We start from the raw sequence: 20,213 nt of genomic DNA on the forward strand, positions 1-20,213 counted from the left end.
CTCATGGTTCCCTGGGTTGGCTGATCTGAACCAGTGTCACTTTGTGTGGTTTGTGGTGTAAGCAAAATGTAAGATGTATGAATTTATTTTATAAATGGCAATGTGTTCTAACAGGTTGGTCGTTACCCTCTTAAACATTGTTATAGGTTGTGGCTCCTCCTGCATACAGCAGTCCCTCCTTGTGGGCTTGTCCTGAGCTTTGTTCTGAGCTCATCTTGTCATGTCACGGACTCTTGCTTGCCTGGTTCCTGCTGTGAGGTCTGCTCTGTATCTGATCTCCCAATTTCTCTTCTTCTCCTTATGACATTTCTGCTCTTTCTCATTTCCTCAGAGCCTTCTTAGGAAAGGATTAATTTTGGTTTGCCCAGCACATTGAGATATGGTGTCAATGGCCAACAGCTTTGAAGTTAACATATTGAGAAATTCACATTTTTAACTAGAGACTCCTGGAACTTGAAGATGGAGCCTGCCAGTGAAATTTTAGGCACGGTGAGAGGTCATTGGAGAAGAAAAGGGAGCCTTTTCTTAGTTCTTCCAGGACTTGTGCTTATGAATGACTTCTTACTCTACCCGTCCAAGAAAGGGTCCTAATATAATGTGTACAGGATACTGAATAAAGTATTTACCTGGGTCATGAAGGGTCAAGGAAGTTTGTGGTTAGAGGTAGGAAACAAGGATAAGGGCATCTTTTAAAGAAGAGTAGGAAAGAAATAGTACAGTAAGAAATAAAGGGAAAAATATGGGTATTTCAACCACTCCTGGAGCCTCTATTTTGTTAAAGTTTCAATGCATCTAACTGTGATAAAAAACAAGCAAATACAAATTATGCAAATAGAGACAGGGTGTCATTGAGCTGGAAGTGATTTGCGTGGCAGGAATAGAATCCTGTTTTCAAATTCTGGGGAACTGGAAGCATTTTCTGGGTAGCTAGGCTTCTGCATGAATCCAGAGAGAAGTTTTTGTATCTCTGGTCTCAACATGGTGGCTTGGCCACAGAGGCTGTTTTTCCCTGTGGATGTGTCCTAGCACTCAGAGTAGGAGCTGAGTCTGTGCAGAGCCTCTCTAGAGAAGATGCCCTCCTCGCCCACGTTGATCTTCACAGTCATCTTTTTCCTGGAGTCGTTGGGTGCAATGTTGCAGAATGGCTTTATAGTTGCTGTGCTGGGCAAGGAGTGGGTGCAATGCCGCACACTGCCGCAGGTGACATGACTGTGGCCTGCCTGGCCACCTCGCCATTCTGCCTGCTTCAGAGACACCTCATGGGCTCCTTTAGTTTTTATTCTAAAGTTTCCTATTTTAACATCCCCAGGGACTTTATCAACACTATCACTTTCTGGCTTACTGCCTGGCTTGCTGTCTTCTACTGTGTGAATATTCCATCCTTCTTTCATCCCATATTCTACTGGCTGAAGTGGAGGATTTCTAGGTCAGTGTCCAGGCTTCTGCTGGGCTCCCTGATCATATCTGGTGTGACAGTCATCTAATCAGCTGCTGGGCATAGCATTCTTGTGCAGATGATTGCCTCCCAGAGTTCCCATGGAAACTGCATTCTGGCTGATAGAATATAGACCTACACTGGCAATTTTTTCTGCCTAATATAGTGCTTGTAATGTTGATTCCCTTCCTCCTTTTCCTAGTGCCTACTCTCTTTCTTAAGTTCTCACTGCCCCGGCACTTGGGGTAGATGAGGGTCCACAGACCTGGCCCATGTAATCTCAGCACCCAGCCTCACACCATGGCCCTGAAGTCATTTACCTTCTTCCTTGTCTTCTACCCATTACATTTTCTGTCCCTGTTTATTGCTGTTAATAAAATCACAACCCTGTGGGATCAGTGGCACTGGGCCTGGGAAGTGGTGGCCTATGCAGGCATCTGTCTGCACTCCAGAATCCTGATGCTAAGCAGCCCCAAGCTGAGAAAGGACCAGAAGACAATCCTTTGGAAAGCCCTGGGCAAAAGATGGGTCACCACAAGTATCAATATCAAAAATCAGTATCAACAGACAAGCCCTTGAGTGCCAAGAATGTGTAAGGTTTGGGTGCTGTCCTCTCTTTTCATCTCCTTCTTTCTCTCCCACTCATTCCATGCCCCATTAATTCTTTTTCCATCTCCCTCTGTTCCTACCATTTCCTACACCGCTCCTAGTCCTTAATCTGGATCCAAACCACATTGGGCTGGGTTGGTGGCCTCATTTCCTCACAGGATTCACTAACCCTCTATATGAGAAACACTAATAATATTCCCCAAGCATCACTGTGCTCTGTACTCCTTTTCCAGAGATGTGTAATATTTGTCAGTTTTCTCTGTGGTCAACTCAAGTGCTTTCTTGTAATAGTAGCATAGATTGTCCCACACCACACACTGTGTGCCGTCAACTGTCCTCCTCTCACTGCTCTGCTCTCTGCTAAGTCTCTCTACTTCAGCTTAGTAAAGCTTCTTTCCATCTCCCCTCACATTCCTCTCTCCAGCCTGTGGTTGTTTGGCCCACTTGGAACTTCCTTTCTTCCTTTCTATGCCATTCTTTGCCATTTCCTTCTTTTCTACCCTGCTTAAGTCTGCTTAAGACTGATTCCACCCATGGACCTTTTTCAGTTTGATCCCATAGAAGGCTGAAGGCAGATATGAGTTTTGTGCCTCTGTAGGTCCCGTCCATGATTTCATGAGTTTACAGGAATTGTCTGATATAGAAATGCTTCCAGGCTTTGGACAACAGAAGGTAGAGAATAAAAACAGGTAATTGGCTGCAGTTCTTAAATTTGATAATTCTACTTTTCCTGTCCACTCAATCAGTGGTCCCTGGATGCTGATGTCTCAGAAGGTGGTCTCAAAATTGGGGTGTTTGTATCCCAGAGTGAGTGCAAAGTGATCCATTGGATGTAGTAGGAAAAGTTGGCAACTTCAATTTCCATTTATTTTTATTTCATTCTTTTAACTCCTATTTTTTGGTATATGTTTATGATGTATGTAATGTATTAGCAAAGTGGTACATGCATATAATTAAAACAAATAAATATGCATATGGTTACGTGCATGTTCATAATTTTTTTTGCTAATAGATTTTGCCATAAAAATGTATGGAGACCAAGAGACTAGAAGAGATTGGGAAAAGCATCAGACATGGTTAAGAGAGATTTATATGTTGGAGCTAGTCAAAATAGGAGTAATAAATAAAAGAACAGCATAGAGATTACATAGATTTTACTAAATAACTGCATCTATGGTAAGTTGTCCAACATTCTGGGAAGCTGAGGCCTAAAAATCTATGTTACAATGCTGGATAGAGGCTGAGCTATGGTAAGAGGAGAGAGGAAGAGAAGAGCAGAGAGGACCTTACAGGGTGAGGAGTTTTTCACTTGGAAGAAGATCAGTAAAGCACTGAATGAGAACTCCTAAAGTGCTTGTAATTTCCTGAGTGATTGGGGTGCAAGGAGAATTTTTTGTGCTAATATATGGTGTTTGACCCCAGTTCCTGACACAAGAGTTTCTAAAACACTTATAATCTCTGGTGATAGGCATGTCTTTTTGTATGCAAATGAGATGAATGGTGGCTGAGGGCCTTAGCTTCAGCATGAGGGCTACTACACTAGAAAGAGAAGGTGTGATTTGAAAGCTGCAACTTTCAGCCCAACTACCAACATCTGAAGAGTGGAGAAGGGGTTGGAGACTGAGTTAAAGACCAGTGGTCAATGATGTAATCAATCACACCTACACAGTGAAGCCTCCATAAAAACCCTAAACAAGTGGGTTCAGAGAGCTTCTGGGTTGGTGACACATCCATATGGCAGAAGTGGAACCCAAACTCCACAGGGATAGAATCTCCTTCTGGATCTTGCCCTATGAACCTCTTTATCTGGCTGTTCATCTGAATCCTTCATAATAAAGCAGTAAACATAAGTAAATTGTTTCCCTGAGTTCTGTGAGCTGTTATAGCAATTTTTTGAGCCTGAGGAGGGAGTGTGGGAACCCACAATATATAGCTGGTTGGTCAGAAGAACAAGTGACAACCTGGGATTTGCCACTGTCATCTGAAGTGGGAGGCAGTCTTGTGGTACTGAGCCGTCAACCTGTGTATCTGCACTAACTTAGAGTAGTGAGGGTCAGAATTGAATTCTACATACAATTGTCTCAAGAGTTGGAGGATTGGGTGATGTGAGAAAATCCCACACCCATTTAGTGTCAGAAGTGTGAGTAGAGAAACAAGTTTTCTTATATTGACAATGTAAGTGCTATTCATGTTGGAACCATGTATTAAACAATTATATTTTCTTTCTTGTACAAACTTTTGTTTACTGTTGCCTAATAATTGCCTTGTTTTGTTTGCTTTTGCTCTCAAACTCTTCATTAATGGTCTATAACTTTCTCAATAATTTTGGACACTTCTGATAATCTAAGATTTTATTTGCCTGAGAAAGTCTCTCCTGAATCCTCTTGTCCTCCTCCAATCTGGACTTGTCTCCATACTTGGTGCCCCTCCTTTCATCCAGAGATCTGCCTTTACAGTGGTCCTTGTAACCCTTGCCTCTCCTTCATTGTGGATCTTGTATTGTCTGTACGCCATGTTTTCCTTCATCATGGTATGGTGATGACTTCATCTCTAGTCCTGGAGGAGTATATTCTCCAGTAGCTCCAGAAAAAGAGTACATAGTGTTGAGCTAAAACAAACATCCAGTCATTATCAACAGAATGAGTTTATTCAGGAATGGCAAAGAATTGCAATTTGGGACATGCACTCTATGGCAAATTGCACACAATTCCAGAGAAGACAAAGGAAATAAATCTTCTTTTATGAAGTTGGGAGGGGCTGCTGTAATCATAGGGCCCATTGGAGGAGACTGGGAGTTCAAAGTATAGTGGGTCTTCTTTGGCTAAGTTACGGCAGCCTCTCATTGGCTGAGCCCTTGTTGGATAAGGAGGAATTTCTTCCTTTCTTCTGCTGGGGTAACAAGTAGTGTCCCTCTCTGTTGGAAATATAAGGTATGTCTGTTCTTGTTGGGGTTAATCGTGTTTCTTGAGTGGTACGTGTGTGAGAGTTCTCTCCTCTGGCCTCCCAACTCCATTTTAAATATGATTTCCATTTATTAATTTTCACATTTTACTCTTTTGATCAAGATATTTCTCTGAAAGCATCACTGATCAAGAGACAGTTTTTTCCAGATTTTGTGGCCTTTTGTCCCTCAATGCCAGAAAGGACCTTTCCTGGGTGTCGTGTCCCCTGGCAGTGGGAAAGTGAACACATTGGAAAACTGTTGAAGTCACATTTGTGTAACAAGGAAGGGTAGGAGGGAGATCTCTCAGGCATTTCCCATTTAAGTCTCTATCTTTCTAAAAGACCTGGTCTGGACATCTTGGAAAAGCTGTGTCATCAGATGTCATCTGCTTCTATTCTGGGAAATCTTTACCTTCAGGTTACCAGGTGGTATGCATGTCCAGTCAGCATTTGGTGCTTTCTTTAGATGTGTCACATGAATCCAAGAGTCTATTTCCTGGTGTTTGGCAGCACAAGTGTTAGTTAGCAGCATTTGATAGAGGCCTTTCTGGTGAAGTTGAAGAGAGTCTTTCTGAAGATATCTTTTTCAATATACACAGTCTTCAGGTTGCAAGGTATGAACTTAAAGTCTTTGTCTTCCTGGAGTATACTGTGAAAAGATTATTCTACTAGAACATGGTTGTTTTCAGTAGAAACACTTAGGCGTTAACAATATTGAAGTGTTGGGGGAAGAGGGAGAATCTCCCTCTGCCCTTTCCCTTAAGGTTCTTATGGCCAAATAATTAACAAGACAGGTTAGCAGGAGAAAATAATACCAAGTTTAATAACATGTATACATGGGAGAAAGCAGGGACGCTGCGTTTCTCAACACAATAGCAGAAATTCTCATCTTAAATACCATGTTCAGCCAACGACAAAGGAGTGTGTTGGGGGAGGGGGGAGTCAGTTACAGGAGATTACCACTAAAGCACAGTAAACAAGAGTAAGGTTATTATGCAGATTTAAGGCCTCACCTTCCACATTGATAAGCCTCTAGAAATGAGGCCATCCCCCCCTCCTCCCAAAACAGAGAGGGAGATACCTTTACAAATGGAGATTTCCCTTATAAATGTAAATGATTGTCTGGCAACTCCTCGCAGGGCCATCCAGAGAATGTGGCCAGAGAGACAGAACTTCCGATAAGATGGGCTTGTTGGTGCCTTTTCTATTGTAACATTTATCCTACCTTATCTTTACAGCCATCATGATAGATCTGTTCCAAGAAGGAGCCACCATGTCAAATTCTTTAGGCAGTTAGTGGGGGAGGTCAATTGTCCCTCAGAGAAAACAATCAAAGTAAAGAGATATATTTTAGGATGGCCAAATCTTGATCTCCCACAGAAGCATATCTCCTTTTATCAGCTGCAGATCAAAAGAAGCAAGGAGCAGGTGCATTGGGCATCCTGTGACCATCTCAAAGGGTGAGAGTTTATGTGTTCCAAAAGGGGTGGCTCTGAGATCTAGAAAGACCAACCAAAATGCTTTGGGCCAAGGTATTTGGAGGGCATTTACAAATTTTACCGAGTCTTAACATCACTATTAGTGCATTCAAGTAAACCAAGGAAATGAGATTGGTAAGCACAGTGAAAGTGTTGTAAAACTGGCCAAATGGTATAGACTTGTTGGAGCTCTTCAGGGGTAAAATGGGTTCCTTGATCACTATGAAGTTTGAGAGGTGTTCCCCAGGTGGGGAACATCTTTTCCAAAAGGACTTTAGCCACAAAAGAGGCAGACCCCTGTCTACAATGGAAGGTTTCAGTCCAGTGAGAAAACATACAGACCATGACTGAAACATTTAAATATGTGAGATGGGAGCAACTTTAGGAAACCCATTTGCCAAGCTTCAAATGCCCCATTACGCAATTTAAAGTGTCTGGTGGCAGTGAGAACAGGCTTCCCTGGATTGTATTTTTGATATGTGGGACAAGTGAGGTTGGTGCTTTTTGCAGCCTTATTAATATTTCCCCATCAATATTTATTCACAAATGCTATCATCTTGTCAGTGAACCAATGGTTTAATGCATGTACAGTGGTTAGGAGTGGGAATTTTAGAGTCTTTAGGAAGGCCTGGGTTGTTATTTTGTCCAAACCAGAGCTTTCTCTCTCTCCTTTTTTTTTTCTGTGAGGAAGATTAGCCCTGAGCTAACATCCATGCCCATCTTCCTCTACTGTATATGAGACACCACCACAGCATGACCTGACAAGTGGTGCATCGGTTCACACCCGGGATCTGAACCTGTGAACTCCGGGCCACAAAAGCAGAGCACACAGACTTAACCATTACACCACTGGGCTGGCCCCCAGAGCTTTCCGTTTTTATGAAAGCAACAATTATTGACTTTCAAACCTTGTTTCTCCTTTTCTGAGGCCAATTTTTGGGCTTTTCCAGCTAGTTTTTCTAAGTTATCATTTGGGGAAATATCCCTTTGGACCATGACAGAGGTTTGGCTGTTGTTGGTTCCCTTAAGAGCAGTGTCGGGGGAAGAGGGAGGATCTCCCTCTTCCCTTTCCCTTAAGGTTCTTCTGGCTGGCCAAATAATCAACAAGACAGGTTAGCAGGAGAAAATAATACCAAGTTTAATAACATGTATACATGGTAGAAAGCAGGGACACTGCGTTTCTCAACACAATAGCACAAATTCTCATCTTAAATATCATTTTCAGCCAATGACAAAGGAGGATTTTGGGGGTGGGGGAGTCAGTTACAGGAGATTACCACTAAAGCACAGTAAACAAGAGTAAGGTTATTATGCAGATTTAAGACCTCACCTTCCACATTGATAAGTTTCTAGAAATGAGGTCATCCCCCCTCTTCCCAAGACAAAGAGGGAGATACCTTTACAAATGGAGATTTCCCTTATAAATGTAAATGTCTGTCTGGCAACTCCTCGCAGGGCCATCCAGAGAATGTGGCCAGAGAGACAGAATTTCCGATAAGATGGGCTTGTTGGTGCCTTTCCTATTGTAACATCTATTTTACATTATATTACAGCCATCAGATGGAAGATCTGTTCCAGGAAGGAGCCATCATGTCAAATTCTTTAGGCAGTTAGTGGGGGAGGTCAATTGTCCCTCAGAGAAAACAATCAAGGTAAAGAGATAGATTTCAGGGTGGCCAAATCTTGATCTCCCACAGCAGCATTCCTTGTGGAAGTGTCAGCAAGGTCACTTCCTTTAGCTTCCAGAGAATCTGGTTTAGAATGCCCTGGGATCTTAGTAATAGCTAAAGCAGCAGGTAAAATGATAACATCCAGTACTTCATGAACATAAGAAGCATTTTTAATTTTACCTCTGCTGTAAGAAAGCCATGTTGCTTCCACAACATTCCAAAATCGTGAGCCACTTCAAAAGTGTATCTATTACTAGTATAAATGTTGGCAGTTTTGCCGTTGGCTATGGTGCAGGCCCATGTGAGTGTGTGTAATTTGACTTGTTGAGCCGTAGTAGTCAAAGGCAAGGGTGCCATTTCAATTCCATCAAAGGGTGTTGATATCACATATCCATCACAATATTTGCCAATGTACCATGAGGTACAGAAATGGTTAAAGGGGACCATCAACTATTTTCTTGTTGGGTTTAACCAAAAGGGGAGTGGCAGTAATGGGTCTAAGGCAAGGGGGTATCCTCATACCACAGGGTACAGTTGCTGGCTGTAATGCCACATGGGTCAATGGTGGTCCCCATTTTTGGGGGTGAGTACCCCAAGGGCATTCCCTTCCTTTTCATATACAAAAAGGCAAAAGGGAAGCTGATAATTGGGATGCTCAAAGCAGATGGGTTCACCACACTCTCCTTTAAGGCTTTAAAGGCTATGTTGTCTTGTTCTTTTCATAAAATTGGGTCGGGGTTGTTGTTCTTTAGTAAAACATACAAAAGTTTGGCCATAAGAGTGAAATTTGGAATCCAATTTCAACAATAACCAGCTAACCTGAGAAAACCTCGCAATTGATGCTTAGTTTTGAGTTTTGGGAAACTTAGGACACCATGAAGCCTATCTAGATATAGGTGTAGCCCTTGTTCTGATATAAGAAGCCCTAAATATTGAATCTAGGTTTGGGTAAATGGCAATTTTTCCTCAGTGAACTTGTGTCCCTTTAAGGCTAAAGCTTTAGCAAGTGGATGCTGTCTTCCTGTGAAGAAGCTTAGGAGAGAGAACAAAGAAGCAAATCCTGTACATATTTTAACAAAGGAGAGCTCCTAGGAAACTTATATCACCCAGATCAGCCTTCAGGATTTGTAATAAGAAGGACCCTCAGTAAAACCATAAAGCATTACTGGCTGGGTGAATTGTTTTCCTTCCCAAGTGGCAGCGATAATGTATTGGCTAGTTTCATCAATTGGAATGCTAAAGAATGCACTGCATAAATCAATTACAGCAAAGAATTTGCTTTCAGTTGGGAATGGATGTTAGCAGTGTATGAGGGTTAAGAACTACAATGTGTTGAGAGATAAAAATGTTGTTTATTCCTTAAAGGTCTTGGACAAACCACCACCCTGGGCTTTTGAGTTTTCTCATAGGTAAAATAGGAGTTTTACAGGGACTGGTGCAGTGGGTAATGAGGTCCTGAGCCTTGTAATCTTTCATTATGGGCTTTATACCTTAAAGGGCTTCCTTATTTATAGGGTATTGATTAATTTTGGGGAGAGATTTTGAGGGATCTATTTGAACCTTGATGGGAGGTGCACTGTGAATTTTGTCAATATGAGTTGGAGATTTCACCCATGAGGAGGATAGTAGCTGATTCACCACAGACAAACGATCAGCTTCTCCAGAATCAGCTCTATTTCCTGCAGTGATGGAGCAAAATAAAGATGTTGAAGGGTCCTACAATCTACTGGATTGTCTATTTTGATTGTTACTGTCAAATTTTAGAATTATTTCCTCCTTTTGGAGAAAGAGATAACAGCATGATACTTATCTAAGAAGTCTCAACCTAATAAATGAATTGGGCGGAAGAACTAAGGAAAAAAGGGTGGGTATCTCTCAAAGGGCCTAAACAAAAGGGAATAGGTTTAGAGAGAGAAACCTTTGAGGTTTATTAGAAAACACCACTATTAGAACTGTTGTAGCGCTCTGAGGCAGGGGCTGCTTTACAGTAATGGGGTTGAGCACCAAGAGTGTGTCTCCAGTGGCAATAAGGACAGAGAAAGATTTGTCTGCAATCTGGAGAGCTGATTCTCTGAGCCAATTAAGATCAGGGAATGGGGGGCCGGCCCCGTGGACAAGTGGTTAAAATTTCAGCACACTCCAGTTCAGCGGCCTGGGTTTGTGGGTTAAGATCCCAGGAGTGGATGTACTCCAGCCAGAAGCCATGGGTGGCAGTGTCCCACATATAAAAAAATAGAGGAAATTGGTAGAGATGTTAGCTCAGGGCTAATCTTCCTCAAGCAAAAACAGAGGAGGATTGGCAATGGATGTTAGCTCAGGGGACTCTTCCTCACCAAAAAAGAAAAAAAAAAAAAAAAGAGGAAGGAATGGGAAGAGCCCCTGTAGTTCCTCAGAGTCACATCATTGGGAATTAGGGGACATCAGAAAGCCTGGTTATAAGGATGAAGGCACCTGAAACACATAAGTTTGTAACAATCTGTTTTCCAATGTTCTGATTCTTTGCAATAATAGCAGAAACTAGGAGGTATTTGCTTTTGTGTATAGTGTTGAAGATTAAGAATTTTGGTGGTCTTTTTTACAGGTAACTCACCTAGGGTGTGAGCAAGCTGATTTGCCAAATTAACTAAATCTGGAGTAGACATAGTTTCCCATTCCACCCTCGTCCTTTCAACTAAAAGGGAAAGGTCTCAGTTCAGCCGGTTAATAAACACAGAGTTAAAACCCACCCAACTGGATGTAACATCTGAAAGAAGACCAATATTTTGTTTGAAAACAATCTGAAGGCAATTATAATAGTCATGAGCAAGTTCATCAGGCTTTTGTGCATAAGGTTGAATTTTGTTCCAATCAACAGGCTTAGGAAAAGCTACGGTAATTGCTTGGTGGAGTTTCCCCTCAAGTGATTTAGCCTCTAGGCAAAAATTAGGGATTTGTTTTTCTAAATCCCTTTCACTCTTTTCCCATTGGGCAAGTTTCATCCGATGTTTGGCTTGACCCTCACCAACAAGCAGGTGGACTAACTGATATAGGTCTGAAAAACCAGATTGGTATGTTTGTATAACTATATCAAATTCTTCAGTAAACCTATGAGAACCCTCAGTTACTTTAGAAAACTCTCTAACTATGTCTGGTAATTCAATCAGGGAATGTAAGAGATTTTAGGTTTGTTTGGATCCTCAGAAGACTTAAGAGCTTCTGAATGATTCAGTGGAGGAAGAAGCAGGGAGAGGCTTACGGAAAAAGGGAAGTTATTGAAATAATTAGAATGAGGAATCTGAGGGTATAGAGTAGGTGTAGGCAGAATAGAAGGGAAGGAGCAAGTGGGCGCTGGATTCAGGATGTAAGCACAAGGTGGTGCTTAGGTGGCTGATGCAGGTCTGGAGACAAAGGGGGTGGGGGAGGGGAAAGAGATACTTTGGAAATCATTTTTTGTTTCTTTAATTGTTTACTTGCCTCAGTTAATCTTAAAATTTTATTTTGCAGAGAGGCAATTTTACACTCCTAGAAAACATTTGGAAGCCCCAAAATACCGATAGAAATAGCTGTTCCATTCAGTTTTGGCAATTTCAGAGCTGTGGCTATCCAATTTGGTTTTAAGAAAATTAAGTTTCAGGAGTTCAAATGTTCCCTATTGTGGCCATTGGTGTTCTAAATTACTTTTGGTTAAGTTGGTTCACTTAGTCAGCAAGGTGCATGAAGGTGGACCATGATTTTTAAACATAAAACTAGCCAGAGTCTCCAAATGGGGTTCAGCACTCTTAACCATTTAGATGACTGGGATCTCATTTCTCAGAGGTCATTCTCTAGAGCAAAAGGAAAATTTGAAATAGTCTGTAGGACAAATACCAGCACAACTCCAATAGGAAAGCCTGGATTCAACAGGAATCAAACCAAAGACCAGCACAGTTCCAGTAGGAACAGTCTGGTTCTAAAGGAACCAGACTACAGTCTAGCACCATTCCAATAGGAACAGCCTGATTTGAAAGAAGTCAGGCCAAAGGCTGAACAGCGTAGTGCAGTAGGAACAGTCCTGTTCCAAAAGGAATCAGGCCAAAGACAAAATGAGTAATTGCAAAAAGGGAAAAAGCCTCTAACAGAAAGGACAGGTTCTGAATAAAGCCTGAAGAGCTTGAAACTCAAGGAGAGTGGAGCTTGAGATCCAGGAGAAACCTTCCCCTCAAACTTGTGAAAGATAATCAACAGAAACCTCCTTAAATCAGAGTCTTGAGGCCAGAATGGGGAGCTTTCATGCCCTGTGTCCATAGGAAAGCCCAACAGGAAAGAGAAAAACTTTCTCTTCCTGCCTAGCAACAGCTCAGCCAATTAGGGACACTCACAGCCCAGCCAATGAAAAGCGACTACACTTCAAAATCCCAGTCTCTTCCACTGGAATCTGTTTACAATAGTTCTAGCAACTTCTGCTTCCTCTCTGTAAAAGTTTCTCCTCCCCTTGTTACTCCAGACTTGCTTGTGGTCACCATGGTTGTAGACCCCAAATTTGCAATTCTTTGCTGATCCTGAATAAATGCATTTTTGTCGGAGAAATAAGTGGCTGTCTATTTAAGATCAACATTTTCATGGCTTACACAGGGATTCAGAAAAGACTCCCAGTGACTCCAAGGCTAGTGCACAAACAAATATGGTACCCACAGAAGAGTCCATTGAACTTTCTGCTTTTGTCTCCAACCCTGGGGTTTAAGCGTAAGTCTTTCTCCTGTATCTTTCACCCTCTTTGTCTTTGAGGCTCTCTGGGCACTATTCAGGATCAATTTTAAGACTTCATCTTTTTCTGGTCAAGGCCATGTTTTAGTTGCAATTACTCAGTTGGCTCTTCCACCTGACTCTTCTAAATCATGTTGTTTCATGGGAACTGGTTGCTCAGATTTAGGTCTGATTCCAGAGGATTCCATTCAGCCTTTGGCCCAATTCCTTTGGAATCAGGCTGTTCTACTGGAGCTGTGCTGTTTAACCTTTGGTCTAACTCCTTTGGAATTAGGCTGTTCTAGTGGAACTGTGCTTTCAGCCTTTTGCCTAATTCTTTCAGCGTTAGGTTGTTCCATTGAAGCTGTGCTGTTTAGCCTTCAGCTTGATTCCATCAGAATTAGTCTGTTCTTTGAAGAACTATGCTGGTATTAAGGATAGGGTCATTATTAAAGTTAGAGTAGGAAAGAAATAGTACAGTTAGAAATAAAGTGTAAAGTATAGGTATTTTCACTCACCCCTGGAGCCTCTATTTTGTTAAAATTTCACTGCATCTGGCTCTGATAAAGAACAGGCAAATACATTTATGCAAATAAAGACAGTGCATCATTGAGCTGGGAGTGATTTGCATGGCAAGGGAGATCACAGGAATCTTGTTTTCATATCCTAGGGGACTGGAGGTATATGTTGGTAGCTAGGCTTTTGCTTGAATTCAGGGAGAGAGCTTTCTGCATCTCTGGCCTCAACAGGGTGGCTTGGCCACAGAGGCTGTTTTTCCCTGCGGGTGTGTCTCAGAACCTCAGAGTGGGAACTGAATCTGAGAAGTTCCTTGGAGAAGATGCCCTCCTCACTCACATTGATCTTCATTGTCATATTTTTCCTGGAGTCGTTGGCTGCAATGTTGCAGAATGGCTTTATGGTTGTTGTGCTGGGCAGGGAGTGGGTGCGATGCCACACACTGCCGTCAGGTGACATGATTGTGGCCTGCCTGGCTGCCTCCCGGTTCTGCCTGCATGGGATGGCCCTCCTGAACAACTTCCTTGGCTTCTTTGATTTTTGTTTCAAAGCTTACTATTTCAACATTTCCTGGGGCTTCATCAATGCTATCACTTTCTGGCTCACTGCCTTGCTTGCTGTCTTCTACTTTGTGAAGATCTCTTCCTTCTCACATCCTATCTTCTACTGGCTGAAGTGGAGGATTTCTCGGTCAGTGCCCAGGCTGCTTCTGGGCTCCCTGATCACATCTGGTGTCACAATCATTGCAGTAGCCACCGGGAATAGCATTCTCGTGCAGATGAGTGCCTCCCAGAGCTCCCATGGAAACAGCACCCTGGTTGAAAGAATACAGACCATCTATTGCCATTTTTTTCTGCCTAATGAAGTGCTCTTGTTGTCCATTCCCTTCCTCTTGTTCCTGGTGTCCACACTTTTGCTCATGTTCTCGCTGCACCAGCACTTTCAGCAGATGAGGAGCCACAGACCCAACCAAGGCTGTTCCAGCACCCAGGCTCACATCATGGCCCTGAGGTCACTTGGTTTCTTCCTCATCTTCTACACATCATATTTTCTGTCCCTGATTATTGTTTCTATGCATATCACAACCCTGCAGAATCAGTGGCACTGGGCCTGGGAAGTGGTGACCTATGCAGGTATCTGTCTGCACTCCAGCATCTTGGTGCTAAGCAGCCCCAAGTTGAGAAAGACCCTGAAGATAATGCTTTGGAAAGCCCTGGACAAAAGTTGGTTCATCTCAAGTTATCAGTATCAATAACCACTATCAATGGAGAAGACCAGGAGTGTCAAGATTGCACACAGTTTGGGGGCTGTCGTTCTTCTTTTCATTTCCTTTTTTCTCTCCCACTCCTTCCATGCACCAATAATTCTTTTTCCATCCCTTTCTATTCCTACCATTCCTTCCATTACTCCTAGTCCCTAGTGTGGGTCCCAAACTACCTTGACTAGGGTGCTGGCCACATTTCCTCACAGGCCTCTATCACCCTCTACACAAGCAACCTTAATTATATTCTCTAATCATCGTTGTGGTCTGTACTCCCGTTACAGAGATGGTAATGGTTCAGTTTTCTCTGTGGTCAACCTGAAGTGTTTTTTTAACGGTAGCATAGATTGTTCCACACCATCCACTTTGTGACATCAACTGACCTCCTAATCCCTGCTCTGCTCTCAGCTCAGTCTCTCTGCTTTAGCCTAGTAAAGCTTCTTTCCACCTCTCCGCATGTTCCTCCCTCCAGCCTGTGGTTGATAGGCCTACCTGGAACTTCCTTTTTTCCTTTCTCTGTCAATCTGTGCCATTCCCTTCTTTTCTACCCTCCTTAAGACCAATTCCACCAATGGAACTTTTGCAGTTTGATCCCCTGGAAGGTTGAGGCTAGGTATGACTTTTGTGCCACTACAGGTCCTGTCCATGTTTGCGTGGATTTGCTACATGTTGAATTAAAAGCAGTTGTCTGATGGTGAACTGCTTCTAGGTTTTGGCCAACAGAAGAGAGAGCAGGAGAACAAAGGAAATTTGCTATTGTTCTTAAACTTGATAACTCCACTCTTCCTGTCCACTCAGCCAGGATTGGACCCTGAATGCCACTGCCTAGAATGGTAGTCTCCAAATTGGAATGTTTGCATCCCAGAGTGTGTGCAAAATGATCCATTTGATGTATGAAGAAAGTGTGGCAACTTCAATTTCAATTTATTTTTATCTTGTCTTTTTAACTGCTATTTTTTGGTGTATGTTATATGATGCACATAATGCACTAGTGAGGTAGTACATGCTGTTAATTAAGTAAAATAGTATGCATATGTTGGGATGTATGTTTATAATTTTTCTTTTTTTTTAATGATGGAGTTCACTATAAGAAAGTATGGAGACCAAGACACTAGAAGAGATTGGGAAAAGCTGCAGACATCGTTAAAAGCAATTTCTGGGGGGGAAGGAATGGAGGGAAGAAATTTCCTCTACTTTTCTAGATTTTTCTAGCTGGTCTAAGAGTTAAATTAACATGAGACAAAATAATAGGGGAAAATCAAACAAATTTAATAACATGTATGCATGCGAGAAACCCAGGAAAACTGAGTAACTCACCAAAATGGCTAAAGCCACCACCTTACATACCCTCATCAGCTAAAGACAAAGGAGCATGTTGGGGCTACCAGTTTGGGATTCCAAAGAGGAGGAAGGTGATTCATATGGAGACAGAAAAGCAAATGTTTGGTAAACAGATGTTTGCTAAGCTTTGCAAAGGCAATGAGACATGGAGAGGACTTAGATCATGTGGCTTTTGCTAGGTTCCTTCCTGTCTACCACGGCTAGTTCACCTTATATTACAGTTGTCTGTGGTACTAGCTCCTCCCTGAAATATCCCTTATCTCTTAAATTGTTAGGCAGTTAGAGGGAAAGTCAAAGTTTCTTCCTGAGTCTTTTGTTCTTAATTATGATCAAGCCAAAGAGACACATTTTGGGGTATCAAATTCTGTTCCCCTACAGATTCATATGTCTGAGCTAGTCAAAATAGGAGTAAAAATAACAGGACAGAATAGAGGTTACATAGAACTTTCAAATAAACACCTGCATTTATGGTAAGTAGTCCAACAATCATGGGAAGCTGAGGCCCCAAAGCATTATATTACAGTGATAGCTGGAGGCTGAGCTATGACAAGAGGATAGAGAAAAAGAGGAGTACGGATGAGCTAACAGGGTGAGGAGCTTTCCACTCTGAAGAGGATGATTAAAGCTTTAAAGGAGAGAACGCCTAAAACCCTTGTAATTTCCTGAATGATAGGTGTGCTAGGAGAATCTTTTGTTCTGATATATGGTTTTGACCCCAGTTCCTGACACGAGAGTTTCTAAGACCTTTGGAATGATAGGAGTGTCTTTTTGTAGGAGAATGAAATGACTGGTGGTTGGGGGTTCTATCTTCAATATGGAGGCTGGTCTACAAGCAAGACCAAGGCATGACTAGATGGCTGCAACTTTCAGCCCAACCACAAACCTCTGAAGAGAGAGGGGCTGGATACTGAGTTAATCACCAGTAGCCAATGATTTAATCAATCATATCTACATAATGGAGCCTCCATATAAACACTAAACAAGAGTGTTCAGAGAGCTTTTGGGTTGGTGACATATCCACATGGTGGAAGGGTGGGGTGCCCCAATTCCACAGAGACAGAAGCTCCTGTGATTGGAACACTTCCAGATCTCACCCTATGAACCTCTTCATCTGGCTACTCATCTGAATCCTTCATAATATTCCGGTAAACATAAGTAAATTGTTTCCCTGAGTTCTATGAACTCTTTTAGCCAATTATTGAGCCTAAGGAGGGAGTGTGGGATCCCCCAATATATAGCTGGCTGGTCAGAAGTACAGGTGGCAACCTGGGACTTGCCACTGTCATCTGAAGTGGGAACAGTCCTGTGAGACTGAGCCCTCAACCTGTGGGTCTGCACTAACTTTGAGTAGTGAGAGTCAGAATTGAATTGCAGGACTCCCAGTTGTTATCTGGAGAGTTCGAGAATTGGTCAGTGTGAGAAATTCCATGCACATTTGTTGTCAGAAGTGTTGTGAGTAGAGAAACAAGTTTGCTTATATTGACAATGTAAATGCTATTCATGGACCCATGTATTAACCAATTATATTTTTTTCCTGTACAAATTTTTGTTTTCTGTTGCCTTAATAATTTTCTTGTTTTGTTTGCTTTTGCTCTCAAACTCTTCATCAATGGTCTAAATCTTTCTCAGCAATTTTGGAGTCATCAGTTATTCTAAGATTTTATTTGTCTGAGAATGTCTCTCCTAGAACCTCTTGTCCTGCTCCTATGTGGACTTGTCCTCTTGCTTGGTTTCCTTCTGTCCATCCTGAGATCTTTCTTTACAATTGTCCTGGTGATCCTTTGCCTCTGTTTTATCTTGGATCTGTATTGTCTGTACACCATGTCTTCCTTTATCATCATATACTCTCTAGCTCTAGAGAAGTAGTTTCCAGAGAAAGAGCACATAAAAAATAAACTTTTTTGTCTGGAAAAATAAACTTGGCTTGTCTGAAAAGTCTTAGTTTTGCCTTTGCACTTGAGTATCTAGATAGAGAATTCTAGATTGGAGGTCATGGCTTCATTGCCTTCTAGCTTCCAAAATTACCTTTTAAAAGTCTGAGACCACTTTAATTTTTAATATTTTGAATTTGGTATCCTCCCCTCCCACTTCCCTCTCTAGAAGCTTGTAGGATCTTCTCTTTATGCTCAGTACTCTGAAATTTTACGGAGATGGACCAGATGCTTAGAAGGCCCTAATAATATGAAAACCCATGTCCTTTAGTTCTGGGAATTTTTCTTCAATGATTTTGTTAATGATTTTCTGCCCTCCATTTATTATTTGCTTCTTTTAGAATCCTATTGCTTGGACATTGGATATCCTGGATTGGCATTCTCTTGTTTTTCACCTACATCATTTTTTTCACTCTACTTTTTGATATATTTCATAAGTCTTACCTTCCAAATCTTTGTTGAGCTTTTAATTTCAGATGTCATGTTTATAATTCCCAAGAACTCTTCCTTTAAAATTGTTGAGTATTCTTTAAAAAAACATTCTGTTATTTTTTACGGATTTTTAAAATTCTCTTAACTCTGAGAATATTGGTGCTTTTTTGGGAAAGGTTTCTTCTCCTTGCATTGTTTTGTCCTCAAAGTAGCTATTTTATTTGTGTTTTGGTTTTATCTTCTATCTTTTCTCAGACTTCCCAAACTCCTTGTTTTCTGCTCATGTTGGGTAAGGGAAGGAAAGGCTAATTGGAAACTCTGAACTCACTAATGAGACTTGTCGATCACAAGCTTCACTGTAGAGTGATTGGCTGGGCCAATTATTTGAGGAATCTCTGATATCAGTGTACTTAGATCTTCCTCTTGGAAAGTTCATATTCTTAGAAACAATTACAATCATCTCCTGCCTGGAGGGTGAAGGCCTGGGTGCCAGTGTTCTGGAAGCCAAATGAGGGAAACGCATTTGTTCACCTTATGTTCATGTTTTTCGGTATACCCTTGCCTCAAATGTAGTTGATATACCCACCTCAGAGACCCTGTTTTATTCTCTCCAGAGAATATACGTCTAGTCTTTTCCTAGGATGGGAGAGGAGTGTTTGCCCAATTATGCAAAAAGAGAGAAGTGATCTGGGAATTTGAATCTTAAACTGACTTATAACCAATTTTTACCTGTTTTTCTCCAGAAGTGCCTGGTACTGCACATCTTGAATAAAAGTCAAGTTAGTTCTTGGCTTTTCTTTCTGCTTGCACAGGATTCAATTTTCTCAGATCTTCTGTGTTTTCACCATTCTTTTGTCTATTTCCCAGCTCCCAAATGTTTTTTGTTTTATTATTCTCTCTGTTATTCTGGATTGAAGCCTTAAAATAATTTCTAAAAATTCCTTGATTCCTCAATTGAGAAGACTTTTGGGGAAGGAGTGAAGGAAGATGCATTGATTCAATGCTTTTCTCTCTTGATGACTTTTGATCTAGGACAGCAGTTTCAATTTTGTTTTTTTTGTGGTGGAGGCCTGTCTTTAACTGAAATCTTATGCAGAAGCTCCGTCTATAAAGTAGATAAACAGAGCTGCTCTGTTTGAAGAGGGGATGAGGGCCTGTGGTTCTATTTTCTCAGTTCTCCTTTTGCTCTTTACTGACTATGAGAACCTCCTGGAAGGCTTGGTTTGTCATCCACTGATTTAGAAGCTGAACATGATTTATCTCTCCAGTAGATGTTAGACATTCAAGTGACATTTATGGCATTATGGAAGGAACATTGATTTATTCCTTAAGAGGTTAATTTTATTGCTTCCAACTGTTTGAATGGTGCAAGACAGAGAAAAGAACTATTTGAAAGATTTTTTGAGTTGAAATAAAATTGAAATCTGGACTTCCTGGCAGGGTAACCTCACATTTGTAAATAATAGCTTTAAAATGCTATTTTTCACCTGAAAGGAGAGTGTGTAAATTTACCAGAATATTAAACCATAGTTAGCTGTGTTTACACATTTTGAATATTAAGGATGTTTAAACTTCAAAATTTACTTTCTGAAAGCCTAATTCTATTTTATAGTCTATTGCTATTAGATCCAATGTTTTCTCCAAAATTATTTCCCTGAATATATGAGTAAGTGGAGGTTTGTAGAGTCAGAAAAATATTTAGAGTTTATTCTGTATGAAGTCATCACTTAATTTCTACACGATTTAACTTAATATTTGTGTGCAGTCTAGCCATTAAATACATTATTTCCTTCCTCCTTAACCTTTCCCTGGTACAGACCATCAGTCACCTGATGAAGCTATGGAAGAATGTGGAAGAATTCCCACACTGCGGATCCCTCCAAGGTTCAGTGAAGA

General features: G+C 41.4%; 1 protein-coding gene and 1 pseudogene across 1 annotated transcript; both read left to right on the forward strand.

Moving 5' to 3' along the window:
* Positions 1-459: 459 nt before the first annotated feature.
* LOC131400386 (taste receptor type 2 member 143-like) lies at positions 460-2,014 on the forward strand (annotated as a pseudogene).
* An 11,660-nt stretch (positions 2,015-13,674) lies between these two features.
* On the forward strand, positions 13,675-14,607 carry LOC131422450 (taste receptor type 2 member 134-like). Its single transcript, XM_058569704.1, has one exon. The coding sequence runs from the start codon at positions 13,675-13,677 to the stop codon at positions 14,605-14,607; it is 933 nt and encodes a 310-aa protein (XP_058425687.1).
* Positions 14,608-20,213: the final 5,606 nt, after the last annotated feature.

Source organism: Diceros bicornis, chromosome 3, assembly GCF_020826845.1.
Source record: "Diceros bicornis minor isolate mBicDic1 chromosome 3, mDicBic1.mat.cur, whole genome shotgun sequence".
Classification (NCBI taxonomy): domain Eukaryota; kingdom Metazoa; phylum Chordata; class Mammalia; order Perissodactyla; family Rhinocerotidae; genus Diceros; species Diceros bicornis.